The 15,355-nt window shown below is 48.7% G+C and overlaps 8 protein-coding genes and 1 non-coding gene across 9 annotated transcripts; 8 read left to right on the top strand and 1 right to left on the bottom strand.

Moving 5' to 3' along the window:
- Positions 1–4: 4 nt before the first annotated feature.
- EDB93DRAFT_1095647 (TPR-like protein) lies at positions 5–1,130 on the bottom strand (the record flags this gene model as incomplete). The annotated part of the gene is made up of 6 exons (XM_041446705.1): positions 5–100; positions 159–241; positions 300–367; positions 391–484; positions 543–617; positions 671–1,130. 6 exons carry the CDS (start codon positions 1,128–1,130, stop codon positions 5–7), a joined length of 876 nt encoding a protein of 291 aa, XP_041301589.1.
- Positions 1,129–2,325, top strand: EDB93DRAFT_1183266 (Tim17/Tim22/Tim23/Pmp24 family-domain-containing protein). Its single transcript, XM_041450716.1, has 4 exons — positions 1,129–1,585; positions 1,758–1,901; positions 1,954–2,064; positions 2,127–2,325. Exons 1-4 carry the CDS (start codon positions 1,282–1,284, stop codon positions 2,207–2,209), a joined length of 642 nt encoding a protein of 213 aa, XP_041301588.1. The 5' UTR covers positions 1,129–1,281; the 3' UTR covers positions 2,210–2,325.
- On the top strand, positions 2,311–4,378 carry EDB93DRAFT_1183260 (velvet factor-domain-containing protein). Its single transcript, XM_041450715.1, has 8 exons — positions 2,311–2,422; positions 2,475–2,796; positions 2,872–2,927; positions 2,987–3,250; positions 3,304–3,441; positions 3,499–3,750; positions 3,819–3,925; positions 3,988–4,378. Exons 2-8 carry the CDS (start codon positions 2,635–2,637, stop codon positions 4,059–4,061), a joined length of 1,053 nt encoding a protein of 350 aa, XP_041301587.1. The 5' UTR covers positions 2,311–2,422; positions 2,475–2,634; the 3' UTR covers positions 4,062–4,378.
- EDB93DRAFT_1183248 (uncharacterized protein) lies at positions 4,379–5,738 on the top strand. The gene is made up of 4 exons (XM_041450714.1): positions 4,379–4,926; positions 4,985–5,111; positions 5,179–5,267; positions 5,325–5,738. The coding sequence occupies exons 1-4, from the start codon at positions 4,875–4,877 to the stop codon at positions 5,348–5,350; spliced, it is 294 nt and encodes a 97-aa protein (XP_041301586.1). The 5' UTR covers positions 4,379–4,874; the 3' UTR covers positions 5,351–5,738.
- On the top strand, positions 5,711–7,260 carry EDB93DRAFT_1183244 (cytochrome c1, component of the mitochondrial respiratory chain). The gene is made up of 7 exons (XM_041450713.1): positions 5,711–5,918; positions 5,971–6,018; positions 6,077–6,273; positions 6,326–6,623; positions 6,684–6,831; positions 6,885–7,070; positions 7,123–7,260. Exons 1-7 carry the CDS (start codon positions 5,823–5,825, stop codon positions 7,152–7,154), a joined length of 1,005 nt encoding a protein of 334 aa, XP_041301585.1. The 5' UTR covers positions 5,711–5,822; the 3' UTR covers positions 7,155–7,260.
- Positions 7,261–7,524: 264 nt separating this feature from the next.
- EDB93DRAFT_1243479 (SAC3/GANP/Nin1/mts3/eIF-3 p25 family-domain-containing protein) lies at positions 7,525–9,342 on the top strand (the record flags this gene model as incomplete). Its single annotated transcript, XM_041452152.1, has 10 exons — positions 7,525–7,556; positions 7,613–7,753; positions 7,813–7,866; positions 7,911–8,178; positions 8,232–8,309; positions 8,358–8,492; positions 8,546–8,614; positions 8,663–8,792; positions 8,863–9,070; positions 9,126–9,342. 10 exons carry the CDS (start codon positions 7,525–7,527, stop codon positions 9,340–9,342), a joined length of 1,332 nt encoding a protein of 443 aa, XP_041301584.1.
- Positions 9,343–9,993: 651 nt separating this feature from the next.
- EDB93DRAFT_t109 lies at positions 9,994–10,065 on the top strand. The gene has a single exon. It is a non-coding gene; the product is annotated as a tRNA-Glu (tRNA).
- A 359-nt stretch (positions 10,066–10,424) lies between these two features.
- EDB93DRAFT_143026 (WD40-repeat-containing domain protein) lies at positions 10,425–13,145 on the top strand. Its single transcript, XM_041455501.1, has 10 exons — positions 10,425–10,621; positions 10,669–10,931; positions 10,988–11,057; positions 11,110–11,299; positions 11,368–11,512; positions 11,568–11,667; positions 11,716–11,838; positions 11,892–12,149; positions 12,212–12,685; positions 12,764–13,145. The coding sequence occupies exons 1-10, from the start codon at positions 10,511–10,513 to the stop codon at positions 13,013–13,015; spliced, it is 1,986 nt and encodes a 661-aa protein (XP_041301583.1). The 5' UTR covers positions 10,425–10,510; the 3' UTR covers positions 13,016–13,145.
- A 129-nt stretch (positions 13,146–13,274) lies between these two features.
- EDB93DRAFT_1256397 (pyridoxal phosphate-dependent transferase) lies at positions 13,275–15,334 on the top strand (the record flags this gene model as incomplete). Its single annotated transcript, XM_041453941.1, has 16 exons — positions 13,275–13,400; positions 13,460–13,470; positions 13,536–13,544; positions 13,597–13,627; positions 13,677–13,812; positions 13,872–13,891; positions 13,946–14,025; positions 14,085–14,221; positions 14,292–14,353; positions 14,409–14,555; positions 14,608–14,660; positions 14,712–14,862; positions 14,908–14,945; positions 15,000–15,097; positions 15,156–15,174; positions 15,232–15,334. The coding sequence occupies 16 exons, from the start codon at positions 13,275–13,277 to the stop codon at positions 15,332–15,334; spliced, it is 1,221 nt and encodes a 406-aa protein (XP_041301582.1).
- Between the last annotated feature and the right edge of the window lie 21 nt (positions 15,335–15,355).

Raw genomic sequence — 15,355 nt, 5'->3', positions numbered from 1 at the left:
GGCATCATGAATCTGATTTTCTTGCTGAGTCGTCCATGTTATCTGTGCCGTCCGTGTTTTCCGCGACTTTTATGGTCTTGCCTAGAATCTTTGCGCTCACCTGCAGTTGACGTAGTAAATGAGATTTGAAAATAACGATCGAGATTTGGAATACTAACGTTCCGAATATGCATTGCGGCACGCTCGACGCCGTATTCTTTGGCACGTTTATACTGCTTCAGAGCCTCTTCGAGTTGTCCAGCTTCACAACGAGCAAAAGTTAATTTTAGGAACAATAAGCCATGTCATAATTTACTCACTGGCTTCCAAAACTGCGGCGAGATTGAAGGCGATCTCAGGGTCTTCCGGTGAGAGGGAAGCCGCAATACTGGAACACAATAGTCAGTGAACCGATAAGGAAGTCCTAAGCAGTTTACGTGCTGGAGATGATGCAAAGCGAGGTCAGGACGTGCAACAGGGGATATTATGTATGCGCTTGCGAGGTCTTTCGGATACTAATGTCGTCATCCAGATTTAGACAGCACTTAAGATGAGGCACGCACTTGTGTGAGCATCGGCACTAGCGGGTTGCAGTGCTATTGACTCTTTCCAAGCTGCAATAGCGTCGTCAAACTCCTCTAAGAATAAATTACTCAGCACCCTGGAAATTTTGGATATGAGTGGGACAAACTGAGGTGATAATGCGTGACGCCCAAATTGAACAGGGAGCTGGCATTACGCTTGATTTCGACACTACGAGTGTAAAGTTCTTTGGCTCCTTGAATGTCACCCTCCTCTAGCTTCTGGGTCCCCTGTTCTAGACATTGCATGGCTTCCATCTCTGCAGGATCTGATGCCGTCGAATGCAGTGTAGTGGAAGTTGCCCATCCTTGAAAAATACATTTTAGCGCCAGATAAAAGTAGAAAATGCGGTGCTGACTTTTGAATACATTGTTCCATGATTCACCCGCACACTTGCGACGGAACGCATAGCCGGAACGCGCTGTGGCAATGACAGGTGCTTCGTGGCCTGCCGTGTGTACTAAAAGCCTTGAACGGGGAGCTCGGCTCGATTTGAAAAACGCATTTGTCCTCAAAGAGAAGCTAGCAGGCCTTGAGAGGGTGTGTGTGCTCGCGGTTGCAAAGGACATTTTTTCTAATTGTTCAGGTTTAAAGCGGTAAGTACGTTTGGAGAAGACCCAAGTAGGTGGTACTTTAGGTAATCTATTCCCACGCACCCTCGCGCCGTTTCAAAATTTCGTCGTTGCTTTCACTCGCCACCAAAGTTGCTTGTTCTTAAGCATGTCTAGTGACCCTCAAAACTCGGCCTCCGGCTCGCAGGACCCAGCATCTTTCTTGCGGTCGGCCACTTTCTCGCGTGATGGACCAGCAGTGTCCGTGGAGAATGCTGTAACGGCTAACGACTTGCTCCTGGGTGCATACGACCCGGCCAAATTACATCCTCTAGCTCAACTTGGGGATCAATTAGACTATCTTGTATTAGATGACGATAAGACGAGCGAGTTGCCAGGGGCTGGCACAGCCATTCCTTCTCGAGGTTGGAGTGATGATTTATGCTACGGAACTGGCACAATGTATCTCAGTGGTAGGTCTTCTTTCTTTCGGCTCCTTAACACGAGCTTTGCACGAGTTTGTACGTCTACGGGTCGTGCCCTCTCTCATTATATCTTCTCTCACCTTATCTTATTGCTGTCATCTCCAACTTCGGTCATTCTTATTGTTTTCGGTTGTCACATGCTCATCCATCTTTCCTTAAGGTCTGGCATTGGGTGGCTTTTGGGGTATGAGTGAAGGCGCTCGAAGACCTCTAGCCGTATCAAATACCCGCCTCCGGATCAACAGCGTTCTTAATTCTGTCACGCGAAGAGGGACTTTCATAGGTAATTCAGCTGGTGTACTTGGTGAGTTCACCTTTCCTGTTGGGGTATGTCCCTGATTCTTTATGACTCACAGCCCTCGTCTATAATGGAATCAACTCCACCGTTGACTCTTTTCGCGGAAAACATGACACAGCCGGCAGTATGGCTGCGGGTGCATTAACAGGCGCCCTCTACAAGTCGACAGGTACAAATGGTTTTCCCCAGCCTCTGTTTACGTTCTCTCATAAAAAAACTTTTCTCCATTAGCCGGAGTAAAACCCGCTCTTGCAGCAGCATCAGTGATTTCAGGAGTGGCAGGGATTTGGAGCTACGTGAAGAAGAGCGTATGATAGACCCCTGTAACATATACCTTCCTAATATTTGCTTACCTATGTGAGATTTATTCTGACATGTAAGCGTCCCAATGGGATTTACAGAACCTCGGCCGGTTGTTCAGGCCTGTTTAGATCACTACTGCGGGAGATCCAAAGAAGACGTGCCTTCAGCTTCCCAAATACTGCTCCGAACAGATTTGGAACCCTATATCGGTCGCCTTCAGATCTGTCAGTGTCAAACTTTTTGGGTACTGGGATTCAGAATTCTGATACCTTTCAGTCTTCCTCTGACCCCGAGCTCCCTGGAAATAGGTATTATATGATATGATCACCCGCAAACGAAATGGATAAATTCCAAGCTCCTATGCTCTTGTAGCATTGATTAATTCTCCTGTAGGCTCAGTGTGCGCCTTGTCTCCCAGGCAAATATCTCGTGACATATGCATACTTGCTCTATTGACACCTACTGGTCTAGGCAACACTCATGGGAAAAGGTGTCAGCCAAGAATGGTTTGAGCTCTCCCTACAAGTCGTTGAAATATCACGCTCACGATGTTAACCATGCGCCGCGCACGCGCTCTAGTGTCGAAGGAGATGATGCAGTAAGTCCTTGCTGTACTATATCCTCACGCACGCATCGGAGCCTAGCTCACTTTCCACTATCATAAATGTCTCAGCGTACACGTCAAATACGTCCGGTAACGCCTATCACACCCGTAAAGTGTATATCATCGTATGTGGTCCACTTTTTTCTAGGGCTCGGCTCGTTGAGCAACTACGCTTGATGCCCAGCAGTTACAAAAAGCTCTTCCACGAATTGCCCTGGGAAAGCCCTCAGGGTTCACCGAGGTCCGTCGCTGCAAGCGACCATTCGAACACGCAGTCGCCTCCGTCGTCCTGGATTATGCCATCTCAGTCAGAGTCATCTAGCCAGCAGGGCACTGCTTGGAGCCAGGCTTCTCCCGCTGATCGCACTAGTCCATCCATGTCTAATCAATATATTTCGAATCAATCTCGGGTCCAACACTCCTCCTTCCTAAACGATGGCCAAACGAGGCAAGTTATTTGTAGTATCTTGATCTTTTCGTGTTGATGAATTGGTAAGCTAGGTCATACCACCTTGATGTCGTGCAACATCCCCAAAGGACCGCGGAATTTGGTTCTGCTAGTCTGTCCCGTTTGCCACTAGCTCCGCCAGTAATCGTGCAGCTCACTGTACGCGATCGCTTTGGAAATTCCATCATTCCGTAAGTCTTGTCAGCACCTCACAGGGTTAGCGTACACGAATATATCTTTCCCGACAGTGAGATGGAGCTGCCATTCTTGATCGCCCACTTGTCACTGTTCACGGATGATGGGTCACGGCCGTTGGACATGGGCACCTCACCAAACGGAGAGGCACCTCCGCGGCGTTTGCTTTACGGAAACCTAGTGTCGTCACCTCAGAAATTGCGCGACCTTCAGGGACGTCTTGGATTATATTTTCTGTTCCCCGACGCGAGTATACGTTGGCGCGGCCGTTTCCAGCTCGGGATTTCTCTATTACGGATATCAGAGTACGTGGAGCAGGAACGAGGCGGGTGACCATGACTGAATTTATGACATTCATTTTTCATATTCACAGGACTAATGCTTCTGGTACTATGAGTATTGCATCTCAGGGAACTGTGCTTGCACAGGCTCGCACACGGTCATTTGATGTCTGTGCCCATGAAAATTACGTCGCACCGCGTAAGGATCTGGCTTTATTGTTAATTTTTCTTACTGATCAGTGGCGACCCTTTGCAAAACAGCCATTACACGCTTGACGCAAAGCTTCCTGAGACAGGGCGCACGAATCCATGCCTTCACGCCAAATGCTCCTTAGACCCTAGAATTTGTGTTCGGACTTTCCGACGCATGTTGGTCACCTTCGCACAACCTTCGCATTTTTTTTTCGCTTTCGCTTTCTGCTGTATATCATAGTTAGTGCACTCATTCGACCTTTCCACATTCACACCTGTTTCTGCTATTTCTTGTCACTGCATGAGGCTCTCGACCTGCTGACTGCATATATCATCTGGCTATAATTGTGAAGTTAGATTATTCAATTAGAGTTTGCGTGCGGTATTGTTCAATGTCCTGGTGAGGTAATAGCGAGTTGTACATTAAGCGAAGGGCGTCTGCATGACAATTAACCCGGAACGTTGACAGGTTGAGCGCCTCTGAGTGTCATCGTCGGTCTAATGCCACATTGCCACCAAGTGATCACAATATCTCGCCTAAAGTATAACTGCGGCCGACGATGAGAGAGATCATTCTACTAGTACGCCTGCAGGGATTCATCTCCGGTCCGTGAGCGATGGTTAGACGGCCAGTCACTGGTCATGACCGATATGACCATCACCAAGACTTTGCTTACTCTGAGTCAGGGTCATTCCCCAATAACCCATGTATGGCATAAAATTGGTAGTCCATAAGATATTTTGGCTCAAATGTGACTGCGGTCGGACCTATGACTTTGCTGCGGTGGCCATGCATGATAGTTACTGCACTGCCCGGACCAATGCCCTGCCATGCCTCGTGCAGCGTGAGAAATGCGCACGAGATAAGTTTTGTGCAAAGCGACAACGGGTTTAGTTCTACTAGCACCCTCTTCTTCTCATCGTCGACGTTAATTAACGGTTTCCTCTATTGAACAATGGCCAACAAGGATTACTACAGCGGCGGTCAGCAATACTACCCACCCCAAGGTTGGTCACATCTTTTGGTGTTTTGATGACTTGATTTCTGAAACCTGAAGGACCGTAGGCCCACCGCCAGGACAGGGGGGTTACTATCCCCAACAACCCCAACAATCGTACGGAGGCCAGCCTTATGGTCAACCTTACGGCGGACCTGGGTACCAACCTCAACCGCCACCGCAGACCGTTTACGTGTCAGTATCCTTACTTGACATTGCACGCCTAAACTGCGCGCTAACATGAGGCTGAAATTTTTCGCAGACAACAACCTGCTCAGTCCAGTGGTGCTGGTGGAGGCACTGGCTGCCTAGCTTGTCTTGCTGGTGCATGTCTTTGCTGCTGCGCTGAGGGTGCGTGTTTTCGGAAGGCTTGGCAGATCACCGGTATACTAAAATTTATCCCAACAGAGGCACTTTGCGATTGTCTATTGTAAGACTTGAGAATTGCATGGTAGGGCTACTGTCCGCTGGCACGGTGCAATATTGCCCAGTTGATGAGAAACTGTTCACGATACGCCGTATAAGCCGGCCGGATGCCTTTATGCTACAATGGACACGAACTTTTACTTTCCCTCCTTAGTCGCGAGCCTTCCTGATTCCTATTCGTTTTTGGACTACGATACCGTATTTCGTGATAGTGTCGTTTCTAAATGACTTTGTGAGGCTTGCGGCATTGTCATTTTTTTTGTAAATTTATTCGTCAAAGATATCATACCCTTTTCCAATTTTTGCATGTTTGGAGAAAGGCTGTGAAATCCAGGTGATTTTATTGGAGGATCGGGAACTACGGTACTGCCGACTAGCCTCCGGTTCGTTCCGTGACTGATATGTGTGATGCGTGACACTGTCATTGTCACCACTTCAAGCCTTTCTGCTCCTCGAAAATCTTGAGGACTTGAAACCAAAATGTTGTCGAGGCTTCCCGTGGCTGCGCTCAAGAGCCAGTCTGCAATAGGCGCATCTCGCTCTACCTTTAGCGCTTTCAGAACGCGCGCTACGTCGGTCAGTTCTTCTCAAAAACTAACCCGAAGTTTGGCTGCTCAACCTCCGACAGCAGGTCCGATTTACTTCATCCAGTTCAACGTCCTCAGCCAAACTTGAGGTTTGTTCTTTATGTGTCTTGGAATGTTTCTTGAAGAACCCACCCGTTTTCACTGCAGTCGGTGTTCACATCTCGCGCGGCACTCATCTCCGCTACCCTTTTCTCTGCTGGCTCGATAGCATGGTATTCTCATCTATACGGCTCCCTCCCCTTCATTGGTGAGGTGCACGCAAATTCGTTAGCTGACGACGGCCTCCATCCCACTGCGTATCCTTGGTCCCACAAGGGCTGGTTCGACAGCTTTGACCACTCTAGGCATGTCCGCGTTAACTACCGTAAACTATCTTCTATGACACTTGTACCCTAGCATCCGTCGCGGTTTCCAGGTTTACCGTGAAGTTTGTGCCGCGTGTCACTCGCTCGACCGGATTGCCTGGCGCAACCTTGTTGGCGTGTCTCATACTGCCGACGAAGCGCGTTTACTTGCCGAGGATGTAGAGTATACGGACGGTCCAGACGATAAAGGCGAGATGTTTCAGCGTCCCGGAAAGCTTTCCGACTACCTTCCTTCTGCATACCCGAACGAGGAGGCTGCTCGGGCCAGTAATGGTGGTGCCCTTCCTCCCGATCTAAGCTTAATCATCAAGGCTCGTCATGGTGGTGCGGTAGGTGGTTTGAATTGGTGTTACAAGGAGGAAATTTATTTATGTCACTTCGTCAACCAGGATTATGTGTTCTCCCTACTGACAGGTTACATCGATCCTCCTGCTGGTGTTGAAATCCGTGATGGAATGAATTACAACCCTTATTTCCCTGGTGGTGCCATCTCCATGGCGCGTGTCCTCTGGGACAATCTTGTTGAGTACGAAGATGGTACGTTTCTCTTTTGTAAGCTGGGCCAAGCCCTACATTGAATATCGTTATAGGTACCCCAGCCACGACCTCTCAGATGGCCAAGGATGTTGTCACCTTCTTAAACTGGGCAGCCGAGCCCGAGCACGACGAGCGGAAGAAGTTGGGTATCAAGGCTGTTATCCTCTTCTCTGCGCTGTTCGCTGTCTCCATCGGGGTGAAGCGGTTCAAGTGGACCGTGATCAAGAACAGGAAAATTTGTAAGTTCCCAACCTTATCGATGTTGTTAGCAGATGTTGATTTAGTTCGCAGTCTACAACCCGCCCAAGGATTTGAACCACTAGAGAGCTTCATGTACATAGGGCGGATCAAGTATCTCATAGACTCTTACGGCCATCAGATGCTGCAATTTATGTTGCATCTTCTAATGAGACTGCCTTTCAATCACCAGAGTTTTTATGTGTGAACTTGAGTATCTTACTGCCAGTGAGGTCTTTGCAAGCACATGCAATATATGTGAGAAAGACGCTGTACTACAGACGAGCGTGGGAAACTCGGGGTACATGCTGGTACTTCGTTTTAGGAACGTTGTCCTTCTCGCAACCTGCTCAAACTTCATTTCCTTGCGCCAATTTCTACCACACGCTACCGACGACTGCCCCCACCCCAATATCGCAGCATAAAATCACACCGAAATTATATCACTAAATCACCATGTCGTCCGAGTCATGGCCTCCACCACTGAAGTAAGCGCCCATATCTTCACTTCAAGCTAGTGATCAAGCTGAGGTCGGTGACTCAGAGAATGGGTAGCACGATGTCTAGGGCAAATGACAGATGCTAATAGAGCAGAGGCTCAGGCTGAGCTGAGAGAGTCAATTGCTAACGCTTTCGCTGAAAAGACTCTATGGACAACCGACTGGGCTGGTGTACAGTTAAAAAGGTGCGGGTCTGAGTTCATCGCAAGCTGAGTTACAGATTTCAGTGACTTGTGACATCCAGTCTGATGCCCAAAGCTCCCCCGGTGCTCAACTCCCTCAAGCGCAAAATGTCGGTGTCACACGCTTCTAAGGTTACCATGGCCCACTGATGCTCTATAGGAATGACACTCCACCGATGAGCAAGAAAGCAAAGAAACTTGCAGCGCAGAAGCGCAATGATGCTAACCTCGACTTCGGGGATCAGGCGGCCCTTAATCGCCGAGCCGAACGTTTTCAGCGGGAACATGATATAGAGCGACAGAAGAGTGTGCGCGGTCAGGCCTCTCTCCAGGCTAATAATCAGAATGCTCACCTCTTCAACCGGATATCGCGTTCTGATTCGCCGAGTGCTTTTGGTACTAATCCTGACGACCCTGAAGCGGATCCCGTCAGTCCAATTCATCTCTCACAGTCAACGTGAATGCTTATCTTATTCCTTAGAATGTGCTTGACTGGGATAAGTATACAATTGTTGGGACGAACCAGGAGTTATTTAAGGACTATCTGCGTCTTACCTCAGTACGAGATCACTCGATACAATCGTTTTACCTTTTGACTTTCGCACAGGAACCAAAACCAGAGACGATCCGCCCGTATTCAGTTCTCCAACAGACATTGATCGAACTCAAGAAACGCTGGAAGGACAAAGTGTCATATAATTGGATATGTAATCAGTTCAAAAGCCTGCGACAAGATCTCACCGTGCGTCATCCATCGCTTGTCTATTTCATGTTGACACGTGCCCCTCCTGGCAGGTGCAACGAATAAAAAATGAGTTTACAGTACAGGTTTACGAGATCCACGCACGCATGGCACTTGAAAGCGTAGGTGCTAGATCTTTTATGCGGCTTACAGCTGATCTGCTGTTGCAGTCGGACATGGTAGAATATAACCAATGCCAGGCAACACTTAAGAATTTATACGAGCTCGGCATACCAGGCAAACACGAAGAATTTACCGCGTATCGCATTCTCATGCTCCTGCATGGACGGAATAAAAGCGGTGTGCCCCTTCTTCCCTTCTTGTCAGTTCAGGATATGACTCATACTTGTATTCCCGCTTTACTGCGTAGAGCTTAATCTCTACGTAGGTACGCTAACACCACGACAGAAAAGGGATCCCGCAGTGCAGCATGCACTTCGGGTCCAGCGCGCTATCTCCATGGGCAACTACCATGCCTTGTTTGAGATGTATTTCAATGCACCAAACATGGGGGCGTATATTATGGATTATTTCATTGATCGGGAGAGGACCAGGGCGCTGATGACTATGACAAAAGCGTGAGTATTCATCATCTCCATACGGTGATAATTGTATCTTACTTGTCTCCTTCAGATACCGCACAATAACAATGAGCTTCATCCAGAATAAGCTTGGCTTTGAATCGGTGTCAGAAACACTCAAGTTCTTACAAACGCACGGTTCTGCTTGCTTCGTCAACCCGAACACCCCCGATCGGGACAAGACGGTTGAGTGTAAATCTGCCGCACCGCAGTTGGCACAGGTGTATGAGGAGAAATACCGCAAGGTTGGGATCAAGGGTGCAATATAGCTTGCCTCCTGCCCATTGGCGCATCTTCCTTCCCGCTCCCTCTCACACCTTCCTTGCCGCTCCTATCCTTCTCCTGCATTGCCCCTTGCATCACCTGTCCGTCTGTTCCGTCTCATTCACATCACATCATCTTCATCTTGCCCGCTCGATCTCACCTGGACGGTATACCATAGACGGAGAAGAGATAACGATAACTTATATATCGCAGCGACCACTCCGCTCCCCAGCCTTTCCTTAGGCTTGTTCTCTCTTTTACCACAGTCACAACAGTCTTCAAGCCTCGCATCAAGAGAATTAAGAACAGAAAACGGTATAGAGTCTCATTATTGGCGTCTTTGCGGTTGTAGTTTCTTTAAGCTAGAGGGGGAGAATCGGAATCAGGATGGTTTTATCTTTTGGGTAGCTGATTCCGGTCTTCCAGCGATGTAGCATTTTGATGATGGAACTTGACTTGTTGGGTTTATGTGGTGAGCGTGTGGGGGTAGGAGGAGGTTGCTTTTGTATGTTATGTATCGTCTTACAATTGAAGTTAATGCCAAACGCGTTGATATATTTTCGCAATTGAATTGGGTGCGCAGAATCTCTTGTTTCAGGCAACGGTAAAGTCCACACTAGCGCAATGTGGATGTCATACTGAACATCTTCAACAAGTCGGATATGGTGTAACGGTTAACATTGCTGTCTTTCACACAGCGGCCCCGGGTTCGACTCCCGGTATCCGAATCATTTTTTATTTAGGATTTGATTTTGAGGTTTAGGAGTCTCAGTGATAGACCCATTTTTTTTTTTCAAGTTGGAGGTCCGAGCAGCAGCTGAATGTTGACACCACGCGTAACTTGCGCCTGGACTAAGGGCTGTAGAATGTGAGCTTAGAAGGTCTTCCTTGCGAATAGAAGTGAGGGCCGATGTGCATGGTCCATCATGATGCTTGTAAAGTGGGAACATTATATATCAAAGCTAAGACATCTTTATGCTTGCCGTTTGTCCTTCCGGTAGCGGGATTCAGACCCTCATGGTGAGACTGCAACAGCAGAGTAGCGATGCGCAGAAGTTCCGTTCCTAGAGCGTACTTAAGGTTGAATGTACAAATGAAACTTGTGACTGAGTCGTATGTTTTATTACGCGTCGTACACCTCCCCCTAGTCATCACCAAACTTAGATCTCACCAATGTCAGACAAGCGGAGAGCAGAGATCGAGGCTAAACGTGCAAAACTCGCTGAGCTTCGGAAAGCCAGGGCAGACCGTCAACGAGCAGAAACCGAGCGACGGCAGGCAGAAGTTTGTCCACCCTTCTCCTTACTCTTACAAAGCTCAAGCTTCTCTAGCCCGGTCCGTCTAGCGGAGCCCGCCGCGACGTTGATGACCTCGTCAACCAACTCGTCGGGAGCCGCAGTGGCCTAGACACAGGCGGGGACATCACCCCTTCCTCATCCCTCCCCAACACTCCACCCCGACCGTCTACAAATTTACTCCACGGCTCGGCTCTCTCACCGTCCGGCAGGGTGAGCAGGCAGAGCGATGTCGGAAGCGATAAAGATAGAGTGAGTATGGGTACGACTATGGTGGGGATGATGGAGCATGTCGATAGGTATGTGCCCACCTTGGTCTCTTTGACGCTAGCGGTCCTACTGATGCTACATGAAGGGTGTTGACCCCGAGGTTCATACCAGACCTTATAGATGTCGAGCAGGAGCTGTTCGAGCTTCCGCAACGCGTATGTACTTCAGTCCCATCCCTTCCCATCTAAAACCCTCATTCATACTCAGGAACGCGTCATCTACAACAAAGAAGTGCAAACGACAGCCATAGAAACTGAAACGCCCCGAGTATCAGAGGATGAGATACGACAACAGATCATGCTCGAACGGGAGTTGGAGGCGGAGAGGATTGCCCAGGACAAGGAGCTTGAGGAGGAGAGTGTGCAGCTTGAGAAGGAGATTGAGCAGGAGATTCGAGGTGCGCACTCCTTCCCTTCCCCTCACTTCACTCTGATACTTCGCAACTGAGACGATCACAACTCTCAGAACTTACCGAAGAGGAACGCTCACATATACTCAGTGCACCTGAGTTCCTGGACTTTGTGGAACAATCGTCAAAGATCGTACAGCGCGCGTTGAACGATGGATATGATTACATTCGTGATTATACTATAGGCACGGAGGCAAATGGGTGTGTTTCCTTTAATTTTGTTTGTGTGCTGTCAGTATGTTAATCCTTATTTCAGGGATGACTCGGAGGGAAAGCGCGTCAAGCGTATTTGTGCATTCTATGATGAACGCTACGGCAAGAATCGATCGATTACAGATATTGATTGGTCGCCCAAGGTCTCGGACCTCGTTCAAGCATGATAATTCTTACTGACTTTGATACAGTACCCGGAGTTGAGCGTAGCGTCGTATAACAAGAACCCTGCTGCATTGAACGAGCCGGATGGGATTGTTGCAGTATGGAACCTTCACCTACTCGACAGACCCGAGTTTGTGTTCCATTCACAGGTCGGTGAGCATCTCTATAAGTGATGTGTTTGTTTGACTGATATCTTGTCAAGTCTGATGTCCTCTCTGTCACATTTTCCCCGTTCCATTCAAACTTGGTGTTTGGTGGCACGTACTCGGGGCAGATTCTACTGTGGGATACGCGATCGAAACACCTACCTGTGCTCAAGACACCCCTCTCAGCTGCTGGACATACACACCCTGTGTACGCGATGCAAATGGTGGGCACTCAGAACGCACACAACTTGATCACTAGCAGCACAGATGGCACCGTGTGTAGTTGGCTTGTTGACATGCTCGCCCAACCACAAGTAAGCCTGTTTCCGCCAAATATGGATCTTAATTGACGCCTGACTCCTGAATCTGTCCCCAGGAAACTCTAGAGCTTATTCACGCAGGCCACAATAAAACAGGCGAAGTGGCCATCACAACACTAGACTTCCCGGACAATGAAACGACCACGTTTTGGGTCGGCACCGAAGAAGGCAATGTCTATCAAGCCAACCGGTACGACCGCGCGGGTGCAAAAGCCGGATTAAATCAGTATGATATTTATAAGGGACACGCGGGGCCTGTCATGGGGCTGCATTTCCATCCTCTTGTGGGACCTGTAGACTTCTCCGATCTATTCCTGACGGCAAGTGTGGATTGGACGGTGAAGCTTTGGCGTGCAAAATCACTTGCGAAACCGTCGACTGCCGCGCATGCTATTTCTCCTATCTACTCCTTTGACGAGGCGGATGATTATGTGTATGATGTGAAGTGGCATCCAGCGCATCCTGCACTGTTTGGAACGGTTGATGGGTCTGGGAGATTTGATGTTTGGAATCTGAATACGGATACGGAAGTGAGTTTCGGTAATCTGATCTGGATCGGGCATAATTTTATGCCGTGCACGGGACTCCGTTTCTGACTTCCACTTCAGGTACCAATCGTCTCCACGAATGTCGGGTCCGGTCGAGCTATTAACAAGTTGCAATGGGACAGAAAAGACGGACGGCGGGCCGCACTCGGAGGGAGCGACGGGAAGTTGTATGTCTATGATATCGGTGACATGGCGCTTCCACGTGAATCTGAGTGGACGGATCTCCAGAAGACGGTGGCGGGTTTTATTGGGGGTTCACAGGGAAACGGAGTGGTAGACGGAGATGCTACGCGGATCGTTGCTGGGCGGTGATCGCTTTCCTCCCCGTAGTTGTTGTTCCGTGAAGTTGATTGTTCTGTTTTACTACTCGTATGATACTTTTCCGTGATTCTCTAGTCTTCAGATGCTCAAGTACGGAATTAGAGTGGGTTACACGGAACAGTAACAGCAGAAATATGCAGAGCAATTAATAGTATTACATACGAAATTTTTATCTGGGAACGATAGTGGAACAGCGATTCCGCCCATCCCGAAGGTACATAGCAGCTGTTTTGCCGTGTTATGTTTCCCAATGAGTGTCCTCCGCAACGCCTCCATCAAGACCTCCTCTTCCATCTCCTACGCACTTGCCAGTATATTAGGCCCTCCATTAACAATTCCAACTCGTAAGATGTCTACAGAGTGTCAGTTTGTTCAGGTGCGCGTCATTTTGGTTGCTCGAGTGTGTTGACTCTTGGGATTAACGTTGAGTGATAGGCTCCACACAAGTGAGTCATGATACAGGTCATGTAAAAGTTGTCCGGAGCTGAAAGCTCGCGTCTGTCATTTACAGGCTTCTGGTGTACGTCTATTCATGTCTTTGCCCACGTAGACTTTATCTCATCAGTTCTCAGCATCCCAGGACCGATTGAGGTCACGGATGAGGTGCGTCGATCCCCGAGTCCTTTCTGCACGCCCATGAACATGTTTATAGGTCCTCTTAGCCAATGCACATCCATCAATGTCGCATATGTCACCCGACTTTGCAAGAGTCTTTGGTGACTGCATTCGCATGACTAGGCAAGGACACGAGATCATGGTTGACTTGGCAGCCGAACATAAACTCACGCGTTTGTCAGACAACTTCTTTACTCAAAGGACGCGCAGCCGTTCCTGATCGCCGGGTCAGGCACGCTGGGATGGGATCAGGTATGTATTATATTCTTGTTTCCAGGGTACAAACGTGTACATTTATGGCGCCAGGTCTCTGCAAATCTCGTAGAACCGGGCGAGAACGCGCTCGTTCTGCATAGTGGTTATTTTGCCGATAGTTTTGCAGACTGGTAGGGACAATGATGGGGTAAGGCGTCGTAATGGTTGCTCATTCTTCATGGTTCTCTAGTCTGCAGACCTATGGTGCCAATGTCGACCAGATCAAGGCTGAGATTGGTGGTGCTGTTAAGGAGGCTGATATTGAGAGCGCACTTCAAGCGAAGAAGTACAAGATTGTTACCGTAACCCACGTCGACACCTCGACAGGTTAGTGATACTTTTCGGGGTGCCTGGTCCTATATGGGCTCCTGATGTCGGACTGATCTATCTTGGATAGCCGTTTTGTCCGACATCAAAGCTATTGCAAACGTCGTGAAGAGAGTTTCTCCGGACACACTTGTACTTCTCACAAGGACTCTTCAATTTACTTCTACTCACTGTGGGTGGATTTTAGGTCGTCGTTGATGCTGTCTGCTCTGTGGCGAGCGAAGAAATTCAAATGGATGCCTGGGGCATTGATGTCGTATTGACAGCCAGCCAGAAAGGTCTGGGCACGCCACCGGGTCTCAGCATCCTCGTTGTTTCTCAGAAAGCCGTCCAGGTTTGCCCTTTCCCAATATCACAGTGTACAGCTACTGACGCAAACACCCAAGGTATTCGAGAACCGCTCAACGCCAGTTACGACCTACTACGCCAGTTGGAAGAAGTGCGCACAGTTCATGTTTTTACCTTAAAATAAATGCCAACTCCCAAATAGATGGCTACCCATAATGAAAGCCTACGAGAACAACTCCGCTGCCTACTTCGCCACGCCACCCGTCAACCTCATCTATGCGTTCCATGCGTCCCTCAAGCAGATCATGCAGGGCTCTGTTTCACTTGAGCAACGATTCAAGCTCCACCAGGAGGTCAGCAGACGCGTCAAGAAGGCAGCGGAGGAAAATTGATTCAAGGGCGTGCCTCTCAGTGAGGACGTCCGGGCGAATGGCATGTCGGCAGTGCGTACAGTACTTTGATTTACGACCGAGACGCTGATATCGCACAGCTTTTACTTTCCCGACGGTTTCACAGCGAGCGATATCGTTCCTCGTCTGTTGAAGAAAGACGTCGTTGTCGCTGGCGGATTACATGCTAGTATCAAAGGTTAGTAATTTTTTTTGCGAGGAGTCTTTGTTTACTGAAAATCATCCTACATCAAAAGACAAATACTTCCGTATAGGGTGCGTTGTTTTCTGCCCGTGAAATACTTATGGAGTGGTGTGCTGACACTCTTTCAGGCATATGGGTGTTTCTGTCGTTGACCCTAGTCGGGGGGACATTGACAAGATTATCAGCGCAGTGAAGGAGTCATTTGCAGAAGCTAAGGCTAGCAAGCAGTAGAAATTAGAGCAAGACAATTTT

The sequence above is a fragment of the Suillus bovinus genome, assembly GCF_016758785.1.
Source record: "Suillus bovinus strain UH-Sbo-P2 chromosome Unknown EDB93scaffold_121, whole genome shotgun sequence".
NCBI lineage: Eukaryota > Fungi > Basidiomycota > Agaricomycetes > Boletales > Suillaceae > Suillus > Suillus bovinus.
Note: the sequence above shows the minus strand (reverse complement) of the source record. Positions and strands in the feature narration are given on the sequence as shown.

Excerpts from the sequence above, each read along its gene's own strand:
- EDB93DRAFT_1183266 (XM_041450716.1), top strand. The coding sequence starts at position 1,282 with ATGTCTAGTGACCCTCAAAACTCGGCCTCCGGCTCGCAGGACCCAGCA. Across the intron at positions 1,902-1,953 it reads TAATTCAGCTGGTGTACTTG|CCCTCGTCTATAATGGAATC; the intron begins GTGAGTTCACCT and ends TATGACTCACAG. Across the intron at positions 2,065-2,126 it reads CGCCCTCTACAAGTCGACAG|CCGGAGTAAAACCCGCTCTT; the intron begins GTACAAATGGTT and ends TTTCTCCATTAG.
- EDB93DRAFT_1183260 (XM_041450715.1), top strand. The coding sequence starts at position 2,635 with ATGCATACTTGCTCTATTGACACCTACTGGTCTAGGCAACACTCATGG. Across the intron at positions 3,442-3,498 it reads TTTGGAAATTCCATCATTCC|TGAGATGGAGCTGCCATTCT; the intron begins GTAAGTCTTGTC and ends CTTTCCCGACAG. Across the intron at positions 3,926-3,987 it reads TGAAAATTACGTCGCACCGC|CCATTACACGCTTGACGCAA; the intron begins GTAAGGATCTGG and ends TTTGCAAAACAG.
- EDB93DRAFT_1183248 (XM_041450714.1), top strand. The coding sequence starts at position 4,875 with ATGGCCAACAAGGATTACTACAGCGGCGGTCAGCAATACTACCCACCC. Across the intron at positions 5,112-5,178 it reads CCACCGCAGACCGTTTACGT|ACAACAACCTGCTCAGTCCA; the intron begins GTCAGTATCCTT and ends AATTTTTCGCAG. Across the intron at positions 5,268-5,324 it reads TCTTTGCTGCTGCGCTGAGG|AGGCACTTTGCGATTGTCTA; the intron begins GTGCGTGTTTTC and ends TTATCCCAACAG.
- EDB93DRAFT_1183244 (XM_041450713.1), top strand. The coding sequence starts at position 5,823 with ATGTTGTCGAGGCTTCCCGTGGCTGCGCTCAAGAGCCAGTCTGCAATA. Across the intron at positions 6,274-6,325 it reads GACAGCTTTGACCACTCTAG|CATCCGTCGCGGTTTCCAGG; the intron begins GCATGTCCGCGT and ends CTTGTACCCTAG. Across the intron at positions 6,832-6,884 it reads TCTTGTTGAGTACGAAGATG|GTACCCCAGCCACGACCTCT; the intron begins GTACGTTTCTCT and ends ATATCGTTATAG.
- EDB93DRAFT_143026 (XM_041455501.1), top strand. The coding sequence starts at position 10,511 with ATGTCAGACAAGCGGAGAGCAGAGATCGAGGCTAAACGTGCAAAACTC. Across the intron at positions 11,058-11,109 it reads TGTTCGAGCTTCCGCAACGC|GAACGCGTCATCTACAACAA; the intron begins GTATGTACTTCA and ends ATTCATACTCAG. Across the intron at positions 12,686-12,763 it reads ATCTGAATACGGATACGGAA|GTACCAATCGTCTCCACGAA; the intron begins GTGAGTTTCGGT and ends CTTCCACTTCAG.